At 47.8% G+C, this 19,443-nt stretch overlaps 1 protein-coding gene across 1 annotated transcript in view; it reads right to left on the bottom strand.

The window, feature by feature from the left end:
* LOC118855246 (nascent polypeptide-associated complex subunit alpha, muscle-specific form-like) overlaps nt 1-19,443 on the bottom strand; it is a 46,204-nt gene that overhangs the window by 19,590 nt on the left and 7,171 nt on the right. The window contains exons 4-9 of the mRNA XM_036765327.1: nt 15,810-15,983; nt 14,919-15,629; nt 9,053-9,237; nt 8,173-8,926; nt 2,311-2,495; nt 1,347-2,184 (exon numbers count right to left, since the gene is read on the bottom strand). Of these exons, the coding sequence (XP_036621222.1) occupies nt 1,347-2,184; nt 2,311-2,495; nt 8,173-8,926; nt 9,053-9,237; nt 14,919-15,629; nt 15,810-15,983 (2,847 nt within the window). The remainder of the gene's footprint in view (nt 1-1,346; nt 2,185-2,310; nt 2,496-8,172; nt 8,927-9,052; nt 9,238-14,918; nt 15,630-15,809; nt 15,984-19,443) is intronic.

Here is a 19,443-nt window from a genome sequence, read left to right as displayed (position 1 = left end):
CTTTGTCACCCAAAAAAAAGATTCTCAAGTCTGAGTCTGAATCTGAGTCCTCTTTCGCTGCCTGGCCATGTTCCCAGACAACTACTTGACCCTTGAGCTTTTTGTCAGGGTATGACTGCTTGTAGAATAGAGAGCACTTTGTCCCAAGCTTGAGGGGCTGCACTGCTGTTTTCAAAGCCACTTCTGCGCAGCAAACTCTGCCACAGCAGCACTCCTCCCCTCCCAAGAACCGCCAACCAGGATGGTGAGCCAGATCCCAGCAGGGCAAGGAAGGCTCTGCACTCCCGCTCTGACCTGCCACTTAATTCCTCCCCCTGGCTAGGCCTGGCACCAGACGCAACTGCAGCTGGAGCTCTGGAAGCAGCCTCAGAGCTGAACCACCTCCACCACCCCATGTGTCTGGGGCCGACTGTGCCCTCCTCTCACTCTGATCTAGCAATTTGTACCACAAACCTGCTCTGTTGTCTTTGGTGTTTGTGGGTTGAGAAGTCAGGACCCCATGGCCACTGACACTTGACACTGATCTTGGGGTAAATGGAGACCCTAATCCATCTATTGCCAAGTGCTATGTGACCAGAACGGGCTCTAAAATCATGAGCTCTTGGCATTGTGACCATCACCCTGGAGAAGTCACTCAGTGTTGGTGAAACCCAAGAGGAGGATACAAAGTGCATCAGGTCTGGGTCAATGTCCCAAAATGTCCCAAGACCCCAAAATCCCAGAATGTCCCTGCCTGCAAGCTGCTGACCACATGCTCAGGTCACAGGATGCAGATCACCCCAAGCCATTTGTCAAGACAACGGAGACATTTTCAGGTTTAAGGGCAGGTTTATTAAAAGGAAATGATTGTCCAGGTTCCCAGGGATGGGAAATGATGCCCAAGAAAGGCAAGGAGACACTTTGTAGGAGAAAGTGGAGGAGTCAGGGAATGAGGGCTGTTGATGGGCAGCTCAGGAACCTCCAGCCATGGCCCAGCATCTGGTGGCAGAGCAGAGGATCCTTTGGAGATGACCCAGAGTTTTTCCAGGGAGTCTGAGTGGTGTGCTAGGCTAGCCCATGGGTGTGTTCCTTTGCAGTATGATGTCCCCTTGGCCAAGGAGGAGGGGTAGCATGGAAGGATGGGGGATTGAGAGAGCTGCTGTCTCAGGGCAGCTTCCTGAGTAACAGTAGAGAACAGGCAAAGCAGAAATGATGGTTCCCTGATGGGCCAGTGGCCTGGAGATCAGGAAGAATGATGAGAAAGGAGCAGTGCTGCTGGGAGCTGGGAGTGGATGGTGAGTCTTGTAGAGTGGTGTGTTTTCCTAGGGGTCTCATGGGAAGTTCAAGGGGTGGGCTTCAGATCTTACACTGGCAGCAAACAGGGATGCAGCTGCTGGACTGCCGGCAGCAGGGCTTGCAGCAGCTGGACTAGCAACAGCCTCCACAGCTGGAGCCACAGCCTCCACCACAGCCGGAGCAGGAGCAAGCTGGCACACAACAGCAGACAGGCTTGCAACAGCTGGACTGAGAGCAGCCCCCACAGCCTCCACCACAGCCGGAGCAGGAGCAAGCTGGCACACAACAGCAGACAGGCTTGCAACAGCTGGACTGAGAGCAGCCCCCACAGCCTCCACCACAGCTGGAGCAGGAGCAAGCTGGCACACAACAGCAGACAGGCTTGCAACAGCTGGACTGAGAGCAGCCCCCACAGCCTCCACCACAGCCGGAGCAGGAGCAAGCTGGCACACAACAGCAGACAGGCTTGCAACAGCTGGACTGGGAGCAGCCCCCACAGCCTCCACCACAGCTGGAGCAGGAGCAAGCTGGCACACAGCAGCAGACAGGCTTGCAACAGCTGGACTGACAGCAGCCCCCACAGCCTCCACCACAGCTGGACTGACAGCAGCCTCCACAGCCAGAGCCACAGCTGGACTGGCAGCAGCCCCTACAGCTGGAGCCACAGCCTCCCTTGCAGCCTCCACCACAGCTGGAGCCACAGCCTCCCTTGCAGCCTCCACCACAGCTGGAGCCACAGCCTCCCTTGCTGCCTCCACCACAGCTGGAGCAGGAGCAGGCTGGCACACAGCAGCAGACAGGCTTGCAGCAGCAAACTGGCACACAGCAACTGGAGCCACAGCCCCCACAGCTGGAGCCACAGCCTCCTGAACAGCCAGAGCAGCCCATGGTGCTGGGAGCTTGGAGGAACTTGGTGTACACAGGGGTGGAAGGTGTCGAGATAGAGGGAGGAGTCAGTGGGTTGTGGCTGCCCCTCTCAGCACCCAGCTTTTATACTGCGTGCAGCAGCAGGGACAGGCCTGGGCACATGCTCACTTGCCCCTCACTCTGAAGCCCTGCAGATGCAGGAGAAGCCCCTGTAGGCTTGGTGGGTTGTTGTTGTACACTGGGGCCCTGGCTGCCATTGGCTCAGTCTTTGGATCGTGTTGGGGCAGGCCTTGTGGCCATGACTCACCTGGAAGCAGCAGGCTGCCTTGATTGGCCACATGGGCTGTTTGGCACTGCCCATAGGGACATTGGGATCTGACAGCTCCACCCAGGAGCCTCTAGGCTCCCCCACTTCAGCCCCAGCTGGCAAATAAATGCAGAGAGCCCAGAAGCCAGGGAAGAAGCAGAGGATCCCTAGAAATCTGTGGGCAGGTGATAGCATGCATGTGTGAGACACAACATGTTTGGTTCTTGAGCCCCATGCACATGCCCTAAGTCAACAGGCTGAGAGAAGAGTCATGGCCAAGGCAGGGCTGAGAAAGCTGCTGGCAGACACTGCAAAGCACCGATGACCTTGCTTCAAGGAGGAAGAAGGGAAGACCACAGGTGGATGCCAAGTGAGCATGTCCTGTGCCGTATCAGGTGAGAGGGGCCCAGCTCTTGCCTCCCCTCGAGAAGGAAGAGAGGACGAAGCAAGCCCAGACAAAACTGGCAGTCGGGCAAGCAGTCCCAGGTCCAACAGAGCTGATGGGGCTAAGTTGGGAAGGGCCTGCCACGGGGGACAAGGCCAGAGGAGGCAGTGTCTTGTGAGCTGAGCAAGGAGGCTTCAGCCTCATTGCTGCCACCATGTGGGCAGAGAGGTCTTGTCATGCCCCATCAGAGTCAAGAGAGCAGCACTGGAGGGGTCAGGGGCAAGGCTTCTGCATGTCTGCTGGAGGCAGGGGGAAAGATGGGGAGCATTGTGACCCTGAGTCCAGGCCCTCATGGTGGCTGGGGAAAAGAAGGGAAGGCTTGGGGTCAGCAGTGATGGGGAAAGGAGCTGGATGGTGGAGGAAGACTGTGGTCATCTGATCAGGAAAGGCTCTGGAGACCAGGAACTCTCTCACTTTGGTCCATGGATCCTCCTGGCCCTAACCAGTGGCTGGCAAGGGGGAGGTGATTCATTGTGCTTGTTTTTAAAATAATATTTTATTTTTCTCCAATTCCATGTGAAACAAATTTTCACATTTCCTGCTTTAAATTAGGAGAGCAAGGAATAGATTACCTGTCAGACCTGTGGAGAAAGGAAGAATTTATGACCAAACACGAGGTGGAGAATGTTATCAAATGCAAAATGCAAAATTAAATAAAATAGTTTTTGGGCCAACAAAGCCAATGCATCCTTGGGTAGAATGGAAACAGAAAGCTGGGAAACATTTTGGACAACCAAATTCTCTGATGAAGGCCTCAGTTCTAAAATATACAGAGAACAGGCAGACTTCAGAAAAGCCTGGAAAGACTTACATGAACTGGTGCCGTGTGAAGGGAGCAGAACCAAGACAACATTGTCCACAGTAACAGCAACACTGTGAGATGCCCAACTTTGATAGACTTAGCTCTTCTTAGCAATGCAAGGATCTAAGACAACTCCAAGGTGCTCATGATGGACAATGCTCTCCACCTCCAGAGATGCAGTCCAGAGACTGGAGTCTGAATGCTAATCGGAGCATAGTATTTTTTCTTCTTGCTTTCCTTTCTCTTGGTTTTTCCTTTTAGTTTTGATTCTTCTCTCACAGTATGACTAATATGGAAATATGTCTAATCGGACTGTACATGTATAGCCTATATCAGATGGCATGCCCTCCTGTGGAGTGGGGAGTGGAGGGAGGAAGAAATAATTTGGAGTTCAAACCCTTGTAAAAGTGAATATTGAAAGCTATCTTTACTTGTAATGGGAAGAAACAAAATACTATTAAGTGGGGGGAAGCATTTCCTGCTTTAAGTTTCGAGTTTCAAATACTCTTCATCCTTTATTTCCATCTCCCCTCCCTGAGAAGGTGAGCAATCTCCTTTAGGATACATCTGTGCAATCACATAAAACATTTCCATGTTAATCATCTTGTGCAAGAAAACTTGAACAAGAAAGAATGAATGAAAGAAATAGAGAAAAGAAAGGGAAGAGAAAGAAGGAAAGAGAAAAAGGAAGAGAGAAAGAGAATGAAGAAGAAAAATTAGAAAAAAAGAGGAAAGATTAAAGGAAAAGATAAAAATGAATGAGAGAAAAAGAAAGAAAAAGGAGAAAAATAGAGAAAGAAAGACAGAAAGAAAGAAAGAAAGAAAGGAATAAAGAAAGGAAGAAAGGAATAAAAAAGAAAGGAAGGAAGAAAGAAGGAATGAAGAAAGGAAGGAAATAGGAAGGAAGGAAAGAAATAAGGCAAATTAAAAATAATATGTTTCAGTTTTCCATCTGATGTCACCAGTTCTTGCTCTTGATTGCAGATTGCATTTTTCATCATGAGTCCTTTTGGATTGTGTCTAGGGTTGTTATATTGCTGAGAAGAGCTAAGTCATTCCCAGTCGTTTCAGCTTTTTATCAGTATTCCTTTCTGATGGTTTTCAATACTTTCCTCTGCCTGGTTTGACTCTCCCCAACAGTTATTTTCTTTTTTTTCCATATTTTATTATTTAATACTTTGTAGTTTTCAGCATTGATTTTCACAAGATTTTGAGGTACAAATTTTCTCCCCATTTCTACCCTCCCCCCCACTCCAAGATGGCATACATTCTGATTGCCCCATTCCCCAGTCAGCCCTCCCTTCTGTCACCCCACTCCCTCCCAATCCCCTTTCCCCTTTCTTTCTTGTAGGGCAGGATAGATTTCTATGCCCCATTCCCTATATATCTTATTTCCCAGTTGCATGCAGAAACAACCTTTTCTGAGCATCTGTTTTTAAGACTTTGAGTTCCAAATTGTCTCCCCTCTTCCCTCCACAGCCACCCTGCCTAAGAAGGCAAGCAATTCAACATAGGCCACACATGTATCATTATGTAAAACACTTCCACAATACTCATGTTGTGAAAGACAAACTACATTTCCCTCCATCCTATCCTGTCCCCCTTTATTCGGTTTTGTCCCTTGACCCTGTCCCTTTTCAAAAGTCATTGCTTTGGATTATTTCTTTCCCTCTATCTGCCCTCTCTTCTATCATCCCTCCTTTGTTATCCCCTTCTCCCTAGTTTCCTCTGGGGTAAGATATCCAACTGAGTGTGTATGTTATTCCCTCCTCGAGTCAAATCTGATGATGACAGCAAGATGCACTCATTCCCCCTCACCTGCCCTCTCTTCCTTTCCAACGAGCTGCTTTTTCTTGCCACTTTTATGTGACATAATTTACCCCATTATATTCCTCTCTCATTCCTTAATTTTAGTTTAGTGTTTTAGATATCATCCCTTCATGTTCAACTCACCCTGTGCCCTCTGTCTATATATGTGTATATTCAACTACCTTCAACTACCCTAATACTGAGAAAGGTCTCATGAATTACACACATCATCATTCAGTGCATGAATGTAAACCAAACAGTTCAAATTTAGTAAGTCCCTTATGATTTCTCTTTCTTGTTTACCTTTTCATGCTTCTCTTGATTCTTGTGTTTGAAAGTCATATTTTCAATTCAGCTCTGGTCTTTTCACTGAGAAACTTGAAAGTCCTCGATTTTATTGAAAATCCATATTTTGCCTTGGAGCATGATACTCAGTTTTGCTGGGCAGGTGTTTCTTGGTTTTAATCCTAACTCCTTTGACCTCCCGAATATCATATTCCAAGCCCTAAGATCCCTTAATGTAGAAGACACTAGATCTTGTGTTATCCTGACTGTGTTTCCACAGTACTCAAATTGTTTCTTTCTGGCTGCTTGCAGTATTTTCTCCTTGACCTGGAAAGTCTGGAATTTAGTGACAATATCCCTAGGAGTTTTCTTTTTTTCATCTTTTTCAAGAGGTGATGGGTGGATTCTTTCAATTTCTATTTTCCCCTCTGGTTCGAGAATATCAGGGCAGTTCTCCTTGATGATTTCTTGAAAGATGATGTCTAGGCTCTTTTCTTGATCATGGCTTGCAGGTAGTCCAATAATTTTTAAATTATCTCTCCTGGATCTTTTTTCCTGGTCAGTGGTTTTTCCAGGGAGATAGTTCTCATAGTCTTCCATTTTTTTCATTCCTTTGGTTCTATTTTATAGTATCTTGATTTCTCATAAAGTCACAAGCTTCCACTTGCTCCAGTCTAATTTTTAGGTAGTATTTTCTTCAGTGGTTTTTTGGGCCTCCTTTCCATTTGGCTAATTCTGCCTTTCAAGGCATTCTTCTCCTCATTGTCTTTTTGGAGTTCTTTTGCCATTTGGATTAGTCTCTTTTTTAAGCTGCTGTTTCCTTCACTATTTTTTGGCTCTTCTTTAGCAAGTCATTGACTTCTTTTCACAGTTTTCTCACATCATTCTCATTTCTCTTCCTATTTTTTCCTTACTGGCTTTTGCAAATCCTTTTTGAGCTCTTCCATGACCTGAGACCAATTCATATTTTTCTTGGGGGCTTTTGATGTAGGCTCTTTGACTTTGTTGACTTCTTCCGGCTGTATGTTTTGATCTTCTTTGTCACCCAAAAAAAAGATTCTCAAGTCTGAGTCTGAATCTGAGTCCTCTTTCGCTGCCTGGCCATGTTCCCAGACAACTACTTGACCCTTGAGCTTTTTGTCAGGGTATGACTGCTTGTAGAATAGAGAGCACTTTGTCCCAAGCTTGAGGGGCTGCACTGCTGTTTTCAAAGCCACTTCTGCGCAGCAAACTCTGCCACAGCAGCACTCCTCCCCTCCCAAGAACCGCCAACCAGGATGGTGAGCCAGATCCCAGCAGGGCAAGGAAGGCTCTGCACTCCCGCTCTGACCTGCCACTTAATTCCTCCCCCTGGCTAGGCCTGGCACCAGACACAACTGCAGCTGGAGCTCTGGAAGCAGCCTCAGAGCTGAACCACCTCCACCACCCCATGTGTCTGGGGCCGACTGTGCCCTCCTCTCACTCTGATCTAGCAATTTGTCCACAAACCTGCTCTGTTGTCTTTGGTGTTTGTGGGTTGAGAAGTCAGGACCCCATGGCCACTGACACTTGACACTGATCTTGGGGTAAATGGAGACCCTAATCCATCTATTGCCAAGTGCTATGTGACCAGAACGGGCTCTAAAATCATGAGCTCTTGGCATTGTGACCATCACCCTGGAGAAGTCACTCAGTGTTGGTGAAACCCAAGAGGAGGATACAAAGTGCATCAGGTCTGGGTCAATGTCCCAAAATGTCCCAAGACCCCAAAATCCCAGAATGTCCCTGCCTGCAAGCTGCTGACCACATGCTCAGGTCACAGGATGCAGATCACCCCAAGCCATTTGTCAAGACAACGGAGACATTTTCAGGTTTAAGGGCAGGTTTTATTAAAAGGAAATGATTGTCCAGGTTCCCAGGGATGGGAAATGATGCCCAAGAAAGGCAAGGAGACACTTTGTAGGAGAAAGTGGAGGAGTCAGGGAATGAGGGCTGTTGATGGGCAGCTCAGGAACCTCCAGCCATGGCCCAGCATCTGGTGGCAGAGCAGAGGATCCTTTGGAGATGACCCAGAGTTTTTCCAGGGAGTCTGAGTGGTGTGCTAGGCTAGCCCATGGGTGTGTTCCTTTGCAGTATGATGTCCCCTTGGCCAAGGAGAAGGGGTAGCATGGAAGGATGGGGGATTGAGAGAGCTGCTGTCTCAGGGCAGCTTCCTGAGTAACAGTAGAGAACAGGCAAAGCAGAAATGATGGTTCCCTGATGGGCCAGTGGCCTGGAGATCAGGAAGAATGATGAGAAAGGAGCAGTGCTGCTGGGAGCTGGGAGTGGATGGTGAGTCTTGTAGAGTGGTGTGTTTTCCTAGGGGTCTCATGGGAAGTTCAAGGGGTGGGCTTCAGATCTTACACTGGCAGCAAACAGGGATGCAGCTGCTGGACTGCCGGCAGCAGGGCTTGCAGCAGCTGGACTAGCAACAGCCTCCACAGCTGGAGCCACAGCCTCCACCACAGCCGGAGCAGGAGCAAGCTGGCACACAACAGCAGACAGGCTTGCAACAGCTGGACTGAGAGCAGCCCCCACAGCCTCCACCACAGCTGGAGCAGGAGCAAGCTGGCACACAACAGCAGACAGGCTTGCAACAGCTGGACTGAGAGCAGCCCCCACAGCCTCCACCACAGCCGGAGCAGGAGCAAGCTGGCACACAACAGCAGACAGGCTTGCAACAGCTGGACTGGGAGCAGCCCCCACAGCCTCCACCACAGCTGGAGCAGGAGCAAGCTGGCACACAGCAGCAGACAGGCTTGCAACAGCTGGACTGACAGCAGCCCCCACAGCCTCCACCACAGCTGGACTGACAGCAGCCTCCACAGCCAGAGCCACAGCTGGACTGGCAGCAGCCCCTACAGCTGGAGCCACAGCCTCCCTTGCAGCCTCCACCACAGCTGGAGCCACAGCCTCCCTTGCAGCCTCCACCACAGCTGGAGCCACAGCCTCCCTTGCTGCCTCCACCACAGCTGGAGCAGGAGCAGGCTGGCACACAGCAGCAGACAGGCTTGCAGCAGCAAACTGGCACACAGCAACTGGAGCCACAGCCCCCACAGCTGGAGCCACAGCCTCCTGAACAGCCAGAGCAGCCCATGGTGCTGGGAGCTTGGAGGAACTTGGTGTACACAGGGGTGGAAGGTGTCGAGATAGAGGGAGGAGTCAGTGGGTTGTGGCTGCCCCTCTCAGCACCCAGCTTTTATACTGCGTGCAGCAGCAGGGACAGGCCTGGGCACATGCTCACTTGCCCCTCACTCTGAAGCCCTGCAGATGCAGGAGAAGCCCCTGTAGGCTTGGTGGGTTGTTGTTGTACACTGGGGCCCTGGCTGCCATTGGCTCAGTCTTTGGATCGTGTTGGGGCAGGCCTTGTGGCCATGACTCACCTGGAAGCAGCAGGCTGCCTTGATTGGCCAATGGGGCTGTTTGGCACTGCCCATAGGGACATTGGGATCTGACAGCTCCACCCAGGAGCCTCTAGGCTCCCCCACTTCAGCCCCAGCTGGCAAATAAATGCAGAGAGCCCAGAAGCCAGGGAAGAAGCAGAGGATCCCTAGAAATCTGTGGGCAGGTGATAGCATGCATGTGTGAGACACAACATGTTTGGTTCTTGAGCCCCATGCACATGCCCTAAGTCAACAGGCTGAGAGAAGAGTCATGGCCAAGGCAGGGCTGAGAAAGCTGCTGGCAGACACTGCAAAGCACCGATGACCTTGCTTCAAGGAGGAAGAAGGGAAGACCACAGGTGGATGCCAAGTGAGCATGTCCTGTGCCGTATCAGGTGAGAGGGGCCCAGCTCTTGCCTCCCCTCGAGAAGGAAGAGAGGACGAAGCAAGCCCAGACAAAACTGGCAGTCGGGCAAGCAGTCCCAGGTCCAACAGAGCTGATGGGGCTAAGTTGGGAAGGGCCTGCCACGGGGGACAAGGCCAGAGGAGGCAGTGTCTTGTGAGCTGAGCAAGGAGGCTTCAGCCTCATTGCTGCCACCATGTGGGCAGAGAGGTCCTGTCATGCCCCATCAGAGTCAAGAGAGCAGCACTGGAGGGGTCAGGGGCAAGGCTTCTGCATGTCTGCTGGAGGCAGGGGGAAAGATGGGGAGCATTGTGACCCTGAGTCCAGGCCCTCATGGTGGCTGGGGAAAAGAAGGGAAGGCTTGGGGTCAGCAGTGATGGGGAAAGGAGCTGGATGGTGGAGGAAGACTGTGGTCATCTGATCAGGAAAGGCTCTGGAGACCAGGAACTCTCTCACTTTGGTCCATGGATCCTCCTGGCCCTAACCAGTGGCTGGCAAGGGGGAGGTGATTCATTGTGCTTGTTTTTAAAATAATATTTTATTTTTCTCCAATTCCATGTGAAACAAATTTTCACATTTCCTGCTTTAAATTAGGAGAGCAAGGAATAGATTACCTGTCAGACCTGTGGAGAAAGGAAGGATTTATGACCAAACACGAGGTGGAGAATGTTGTCAAATGCAAAATGCAAAATTAAATAAAATGGTTTTTGGGCCAACAAAGCCAATGCATCCTTGGGTAGAATGGAAACAGAAAGCTGGGAAACATTTTGGACAACCAAATTCTCTGATGAAGGCCTCAGTTCTAAAATATACAGAGAACAGGCAGACTTCAGAAAAGCCTGGAAAGACTTACATGAACTGGTGCCGTGTGAAGGGAGCAGAACCAAGACAACATTGTCCACAGTAAAAGCAACACTGTGAGATGCCCAACTTTGATAGACTTAGCTCTTCTTAGCAATGCAAGGATCTAAGACAACTCCAAGGTGCTCATGATGGACAATGCTCTCCACCTCCAGAGATGCAGTCCAGAGACTGGAGTCTGAATGCTAATCGGAGCATAGTATTTTTTCTTCTTGCTTTCCTTTCTCTTGGTTTTTCCTTTTAGTTTTGATTCTTCTCTCACAGTATGACTAATATGGAAATATGTCTAATCGGACTGTACATGTATAGCCTATATCAGATGGCATGCCCTCTTGTGGAGTGGGGAGTGGAGGGAGGAAGAAATAATTTGGAGTTCAAACCCTTGTAAGTGAATATTGAAAGCTATCTTTACTTGTAATGGGAAGAAACAAAATACTATTAAGTGGGGGGAAGCATTTCCTGCTTTAAGTTTCGAGTTTCAAATACTCTTCATCCTTTATTTCCATCTCCCCTCCCTGAGAAGGTGAGCAATCTCCTTTAGGATACATCTGTGCAATCACATAAAACATTTCCATGTTAATCATCTTGTGCAAGAAAACTTGAACAAGAAAGAATGAATGAAAGAAATAGAGAAAAGAAAGGGAAGAGAAAGAAGGAAAGAGAAAAAGGAAGAGAGAAAGAGAATGAAGAAGAAAAATTAGAAAAAAAGAGGAAAGATTAAAGGAAAAGATAAAAATGAATGAGAGAAAAAGAAAGAAAAAGGAGAAAAATAGAGAAAGAAAGACAGAAAGAAAGAAAGAAAGAAAGAAAGGAATAAAGAAAGGAAGAAAGGAATAAAAAAGAAAGGAAGGAAGAAAGAAGGAATGAAGAAAGGAAGGAAATAGGAAGGAAGGAAAGAAATAAGGCAAATTAAAAATAATATGTTTCAGTTTTCCATCTGATGTCACCAGTTCTTGCTCTTGATTGCAGATTGCATTTTTCATCATGAGTCCTTTTGGATTGTGTCTAGGGTTGTTATATTGCTGAGAAGAGCTAAGTCATTCCCAGTCGTTTCAGCTTTTTATCAGTATTCCTTTCTGATGGTTTTCAATACTTTCCTCTGCCTGGTTTGACTCTCCCCAACAGTTATTTTCTTTTTTTTTCCATATTTTATTATTTAATACTTTGTAGTTTTCAGCATTGATTTTCACAAGATTTTGAGGTACAAATTTTCTCCCCATTTCTACCCTCCCCCCCACTCCAAGATGGCATACATTCTGATTGCCCCATTCCCCAGTCAGCCCTCCCTTCTGTCACCCCACTCCCTCCCAATCCCCTTTCCCCTTTCTTTCTTGTAGGGCAGGATAGATTTCTATGCCCCATTCCCTATATATCTTATTTCCCAGTTGCATGCAGAAACAACCTTTTCTGAGCATCTGTTTTTAAGACTTTGAGTTCCAAATTGTCTCCCCTCTTCCCTCCACAGCCACCCTGCCTAAGAAGGCAAGCAATTCAACATAGGCCACACATGTATCATTATGTAAAACACTTCCACAATACTCATGTTGTGAAAGACAAACTACATTTCCCTCCATCCTATCCTGTCCCCCTTTATTCGGTTTTGTCCCTTGACCCTGTCCCTTTTCAAAAGTCATTGCTTTGGATTATTTCTTTCCCTCTATCTGCCCTCTCTTCTATCATCCCTCCTTTGTTATCCCCTTCTCCCTAGTTTCCTCTGGGGTAAGATATCCAACTGAGTGTGTATGTTATTCCCTCCTCGAGTCAAATCTGATGATGACAGCAAGATGCACTCATTCCCCCTCACCTGCCCTCTCTTCCTTTCCAACGAGCTGCTTTTTCTTGCCACTTTTATGTGACATAATTTACCCCATTATATTCCTCTCTCATTCCTTAATTTTAGTTTAGTGTTTTAGATATCATCCCTTCATGTTCAACTCACCCTGTGCCCTCTGTCTATATATGTGTATATTCAACTACCTTCAACTACCCTAATACTGAGAAAGGTCTCATGAATTACACACATCATCATTCAGTGCATGAATGTAAACCAAACAGTTCAAATTTAGTAAGTCCCTTATGATTTCTCTTTCTTGTTTACCTTTTCATGCTTCTCTTGATTCTTGTGTTTGAAAGTCATATTTTCAATTCAGCTCTGGTCTTTTCACTGAGAAACTTGAAAGTCCTCGATTTTATTGAAAATCCATATTTTGCCTTGGAGCATGATACTCAGTTTTGCTGGGCAGGTGTTTCTTGGTTTTAATCCTAACTCCTTTGACCTCCCGAATATCATATTCCAAGCCCTAAGATCCCTTAATGTAGAAGACACTAGATCTTGTGTTATCCTGACTGTGTTTCCACAGTACTCAAATTGTTTCTTTCTGGCTGCTTGCAGTATTTTCTCCTTGACCTGGAAAGTCTGGAATTTAGTGACAATATCCCTAGGAGTTTTCTTTTTTTCATCTTTTTCAAGAGGTGATGGGTGGATTCTTTCAATTTCTATTTTCCCCTCTGGTTCGAGAATATCAGGGCAGTTCTCCTTGATGATTTCTTGAAAGATGATGTCTAGGCTCTTTTCTTGATCATGGCTTGCAGGTAGTCCAATAATTTTTAAATTATCTCTCCTGGATCTTTTTTCCTGGTCAGTGGTTTTTCCAGGGAGATAGTTCTCATAGTCTTCCATTTTTTTCATTCCTTTGGTTCTATTTTATAGTATCTTGATTTCTCATAAAGTCACAAGCTTCCACTTGCTCCAGTCTAATTTTTAGGTAGTATTTTCTTCAGTGGTTTTTTGGGCCTCCTTTTCCATTTGGCTAATTCTGCCTTTCAAGGCATTCTTCTCCTCATTGTCTTTTTGGAGTTCTTTTGCCATTTGGATTAGTCTCTTTTTTAAGCTGCTGTTTCCTTCACTATTTTTTGGCTCTTCTTTAGCAAGTCATTGACTTCTTTTCACAGTTTTCTCACATCATTCTCATTTCTCTTCCTATTTTTTCCTTACTGGCTTTTGCAAATCCTTTTTGAGCTCTTCCATGACCTGAGACCAATTCATATTTTTCTTGGGGGCTTTTGATGTAGGCTCTTTGACTTTGTTGACTTCTTCCGGCTGTATGTTTTGATCTTCTTTGTCACCCAAAAAAAAGATTCTCAAGTCTGAGTCTGAATCTGAGTCCTCTTTCGCTGCCTGGCCATGTTCCCAGACAACTACTTGACCCTTGAGCTTTTTGTCAGGGTATGACTGCTTGTAGAATAGAGAGCACTTTGTCCCAAGCTTGAGGGGCTGCACTGCTGTTTTCAAAGCCACTTCTGCGCAGCAAACTCTGCCACAGCAGCACTCCTCCCCTCCCAAGAACCGCCAACCAGGATGGTGAGCCAGATCCCAGCAGGGCAAGGAAGGCTCTGCACTCCCGCTCTGACCTGCCACTTAATTCCTCCCCCTGGCTAGGCCTGGCACCAGACACAACTGCAGCTGGAGCTCTGGAAGCAGCCTCAGAGCTGAACCACCTCCACCACCCCATGTGTCTGGGGCCGACTGTGCCCTCCTCTCACTCTGATCTAGCAATTTGTCCACAAACCTGCTCTGTTGTCTTTGGTGTTTGTGGGTTGAGAAGTCAGGACCCCATGGCCACTGACACTTGACACTGATCTTGGGGTAAATGGAGACCCTAATCCATCTATTGCCAAGTGCTATGTGACCAGAACGGGCTCTAAAATCATGAGCTCTTGGCATTGTGACCATCACCCTGGAGAAGTCACTCAGTGTTGGTGAAACCCAAGAGGAGGATACAAAGTGCATCAGGTCTGGGTCAATGTCCCAAAATGTCCCAAGACCCCAAAATCCCAGAATGTCCCTGCCTGCAAGCTGCTGACCACATGCTCAGGTCACAGGATGCAGATCACCCCAAGCCATTTGTCAAGACAACGGAGACATTTTCAGGTTTAAGGGCAGGTTTTATTAAAAGGAAATGATTGTCCAGGTTCCCAGGGATGGGAAATGATGCCCAAGAAAGGCAAGGAGACACTTTGTAGGAGAAAGTGGAGGAGTCAGGGAATGAGGGCTGTTGATGGGCAGCTCAGGAACCTCCAGCCATGGCCCAGCATCTGGTGGCAGAGCAGAGGATCCTTTGGAGATGACCCAGAGTTTTTCCAGGGAGTCTGAGTGGTGTGCTAGGCTAGCCCATGGGTGTGTTCCTTTGCAGTATGATGTCCCCTTGGCCAAGGAGGAGGGGTAGCATGGAAGGATGGGGGATTGAGAGAGCTGCTGTCTCAGGGCAGCTTCCTGAGTAACAGTAGAGAACAGGCAAAGCAGAAATGATGGTTCCCTGATGGGCCAGTGGCCTGGAGATCAGGAAGAATGATGAGAAAGGAGCAGTGCTGCTGGGAGCTGGGAGTGGATGGTGAGTCTTGTAGAGTGGTGTGTTTTCCTAGGGGTCTCATGGGAAGTTCAAGGGGTGGGCTTCAGATCTTACACTGGCAGCAAACAGGGACGCAGCTGCTGGACTGCCGGCAGCAGGGCTTGCAGCAGCTGGACTAGCAACAGCCTCCACAGCTGGAGCCACAGCCTCCACCACAGCCGGAGCAGGAGCAAGCTGGCACACAACAGCAGACAGGCTTGCAACAGCTGGACTGAGAGCAGCCCCCACAGCCTCCACCACAGCTGGAGCAGGAGCAAGCTGGCACACAACAGCAGACAGGCTTGCAACAGCTGGACTGAGAGCAGCCCCCACAGCCTCCACCACAGCCGGAGCAGGAGCAAGCTGGCACACAACAGCAGACAGGCTTGCAACAGCTGGACTGGGAGCAGCCCCCACAGCCTCCACCACAGCTGGAGCAGGAGCAAGCTGGCACACAGCAGCAGACAGGCTTGCAACAGCTGGACTGACAGCAGCCCCCACAGCCTCCACCACAGCTGGACTGACAGCAGCCTCCACAGCCAGAGCCACAGCTGGACTGGCAGCAGCCCCTACAGCTGGAGCCACAGCCTCCCTTGCAGCCTCCACCACAGCTGGAGCCACAGCCTCCCTTGCAGCCTCCACCACAGCTGGAGCCACAGCCTCCCTTGCTGCCTCCACCACAGCTGGAGCAGGAGCAGGCTGGCACACAGCAGCAGACAGGCTTGCAGCAGCAAACTGGCACACAGCAACTGGAGCCACAGCCCCCACAGCTGGAGCCACAGCCTCCTGAACAGCCAGAGCAGCCCATGGTGCTGGGAGCTTGGAGGAACTTGGTGTACACAGGGGTGGAAGGTGTCGAGATAGAGGGAGGAGTCAGTGGGTTGTGGCTGCCCCTCTCAGCACCCAGCTTTTATACTGCGTGCAGCAGCAGGGACAGGCCTGGGCACATGCTCACTTACCCCTCACTCTGAAGCCCTGCAGATGCAGGAGAAGCCCCTGTAGGCTTGGTGGGTTGTTGTTGTACACTGGGGCCCTGGCTGCCATTGGCTCAGTCTTTGGATCGTGTTGGGGCAGGCCTTGTGGCCATGACTCACCTGGAAGCAGCAGGCTGCCTTGATTGGCCAATGGGGCTGTTTGGCACTGCCCATAGGGACATTGGGATCTGACAGCTCCACCCAGGAGCCTCTAGGCTCCCCCACTTCAGCCCCAGCTGGCAAATAAATGCAGAGAGCCCAGAAGCCAGGGAAGAAGCAGAGGATCCCTAGAAATCTGTGGGCAGGTGATAGCATGCATGTGTGAGACACAACATGTTTGGTTCTTGAGCCCCATGCACATGCCCTAAGTCAACAGGCTGAGAGAAGAGTCATGGCCAAGGCAGGGCTGAGAAAGCTGCTGGCAGACACTGCAAAGCACCGATGACCTTGCTTCAAGGAGGAAGAAGGGAAGACCACAGGTGGATGCCAAGTGAGCATGTCCTGTGCCGTATCAGGTGAGAGGGGCCCAGCTCTTGCCTCCCCTCGAGAAGGAAGAGAGGACGAAGCAAGCCCAGACAAAACTGGCAGTCGGGCAAGCAGTCCCAGGTCCAACAGAGCTGATGGGGCTAAGTTGGGAAGGGCCTGCCACGGGGGACAAGGCCAGAGGAGGCAGTGTCTTGTGAGCTGAGCAAGGAGGCTTCAGCCTCATTGCTGCCACCATGTGGGCAGAGAGGTCCTGTCATGCCCCATCAGAGTCAAGAGAGCAGCACTGGAGGGGTCAGGGGCAAGGCTTCTGCATGTCTGCTGGAGGCAGGGGGAAAGATGGGGAGCATTGTGACCCTGAGTCCAGGCCCTCATGGTGGCTGGGGAAAAGAAGGGAAGGCTTGGGGTCAGCAGTGATGGGGAAAGGAGCTGGATGGTGGAGGAAGACTGTGGTCATCTGATCAGGAAAGGCTCTGGAGACCAGGAACTCTCTCACTTTGGTCCATGGATCCTCCTGGCCCTAACCAGTGGCTGGCAAGGGGGAGGTGATTCATTGTGCTTGTTTTTAAAATAATATTTTATTTTTCTCCAATTCCATGTGAAACAAATTTTCACATTTCCTGCTTTAAATTAGGAGAGCAAGGAATAGATTACCTGTCAGACCTGTGGAGAAAGGAAGGATTTATGACCAAACACGAGGTGGAGAATGTTATCAAATGCAAAATGCAAAATTAAATAAAATGGTTTTTGGGCCAACAAAGCCAATGCATCCTTGGGTAGAATGGAAACAGAAAGCTGGGAAACATTTTGGACAACCAAATTCTCTGATGAAGGCCTCAGTTCTAAAATATACAGAGAACAGGCAGACTTCAGAAAAGCCTGGAAAGACTTACATGAACTGGTGCCGTGTGAAGGGAGCAGAACCAAGACAACATTGTCCACAGTAAAAGCAACACTGTGAGATGCCCAACTTTGATAGACTTAGCTCTTCTTAGCAATGCAAGGATCTAAGACAACTCCAAGGTGCTCATGATGGACAATGCTCTCCACCTCCAGAGATGCAGTCCAGAGACTGGAGTCTGAATGCTAATCGGAGCATAGTATTTTTTCTTCTTGCTTTCCTTTCTCTTGGTTTTTCCTTTTAGTTTTGATTCTTCTCTCACAGTATGACTAATATGGAAATATGTCTAATCGGACTGTACATGTATAGCCTATATCAGATGGCATGCCCTCTTGTGGAGTGGGGAGTGGAGGGAGGAAGAAATAATTTGGAGTTCAAACCCTTGTAAGTGAATATTGAAAGCTATCTTTACTTGTAATGGGAAGAAACAAAATACTATTAAGTGGGGGGAAGCATTTCCTGCTTTAAGTTTCGAGTTTCAAATACTCTTCATCCTTTATTTCCATCTCCCCTCCCTGAGAAGGTGAGCAATCTCCTTTAGGATACATCTGTGCAATCACATAAAACATTTCCATGTTAATCATCTTGTGCAAGAAAACTTGAACAAGAAAGAATGAATGAAAGAAATAGAGAAAAGAAAGGGAAGAGAAAGAAGGAAAGAGAAAAAGGAAGAGAGAAAGAGAATGAAGAAGAAAAATTAGAAAAAAAGAGGAAAGATTAAAGGAAAAGATAAAAATGAATGAGAGAAAAAGAAAGAAAAAGGAGAAAAATAGAGAAAGAAAGACAGAAAGAAAGAAAGAAAGAAAGAAAGGAATAAAGAAAGGAAGAAAGGAATAAAAAAGAAAGGAAGGAAGAAAGAAGGAATGAAGAAAGGAAGGAAATAGGAAGGAAGGAAAGAAATAAGGCAAATTAAAAATAATATGTTTCAGTTTTCCATCTGATGTCACCAGTTCTTGCTCTTGATTGCAGATTGCATTTTTCATCATGAGTCCTTTTGGATTGTGTCTAGGGTTGTTATATTGCTGAGAAGAGCTAAGTCATTCCCAGTCGTTTCAGCTTTTTATCAGTATTCCTTTCTGATGGTTTTCAATACTTTCCTCTGCCTGGTTTGACTCTCCCCAACAGTTATTTTCTTTTTTTTTTCCATATTTTATTATTTAATACTTTGTAGTTTTCAGCATTGATTTTCACAAGATTTTGAGGTACAAATTTTCTCCCCATTTCTACCCTCCCCCCCACTCCAAGATGGCATACATTCTGATTGCCCCATTCCCCAGTCAGCCCTCCCTTCTGTCACCCCACTCCCTCCCAATCCCCTTTCCCCTTTCTTTCTTGTAGGGCAGGATAGATTTCTATGCCCCATTCCCTATATATCTTATTTCCCAGTTGCATGCAGAAACAACCTTTTCTGAGCATCTGTTTTTAAGACTTTGAGTTCCAAATTGTCTCCCCTCTTCCCTCCACAGCCACCCTGCCTAAGAAGGCAAGCAATTCAACATAGGCCACACATGTATCATTATGTAAAACACTTCCACAATACTCATGTTGTGAAAGACAAACTACATTTCCCTCCATCCTATCCTGTCCCCCTTTATTCGGTTTTGTCCCTTGACCCTGTCCCTTTTCAAAAGTCATTGCTTTGGATTATTTCTTTCCCTCTATCTGCCCTCTCTTCTATCATCCCTCCTTTGTTATCCCCTTCTCCCTAGTTTCCTCTGGGGTAAGATATCCAACTGAGTGTGTATGTTATTCCCTCCTCGAGTCAAATCTGATGATGACAGCAAGATGCACTCATTCCCCCTCACCTGCCCTCTCTTCCTTTCCAACGAGCTGCTTTTTCTTGCCACTTTTATGTGACATAATTTACCCCATTATATTCCTCTCTCATTCCTTAATTTTAGTTTAGTGTTTTAGATATCATCCCTTCATGTTCAACTCACCCTGTGCCCTCTGTCTATATATGTGTATATTCAACTACCTTCAACTACCCTAATACTGAGAAAGGTCTCATGAATTACACACATCATCATTCAGTGCATGAATGTAAACCAAACAGTTCAAATTTAGTAAGTCCCTTATGATTTCTCTTTCTTGTTTACCTTTTCATGCTTCTCTTGATTCTTGTGTTTGAAAGTCATATTTTCAATTCAGCTCTGGTCTTTTCACTGAGAAACTTGAAAGTCCTCGATTTTATTGAAAATCCATATTTTGCCTTGGAGCATGATACTCAGTTTTGCTGGGC

This window comes from Trichosurus vulpecula, chromosome 6 (assembly GCF_011100635.1).
Source record: "Trichosurus vulpecula isolate mTriVul1 chromosome 6, mTriVul1.pri, whole genome shotgun sequence".
Lineage (NCBI taxonomy): Eukaryota > Metazoa > Chordata > Mammalia > Diprotodontia > Phalangeridae > Trichosurus > Trichosurus vulpecula.
The sequence above is the reverse complement of the archived record's forward strand: the minus strand, read 5'-3'. Positions and strand labels throughout refer to the sequence as shown.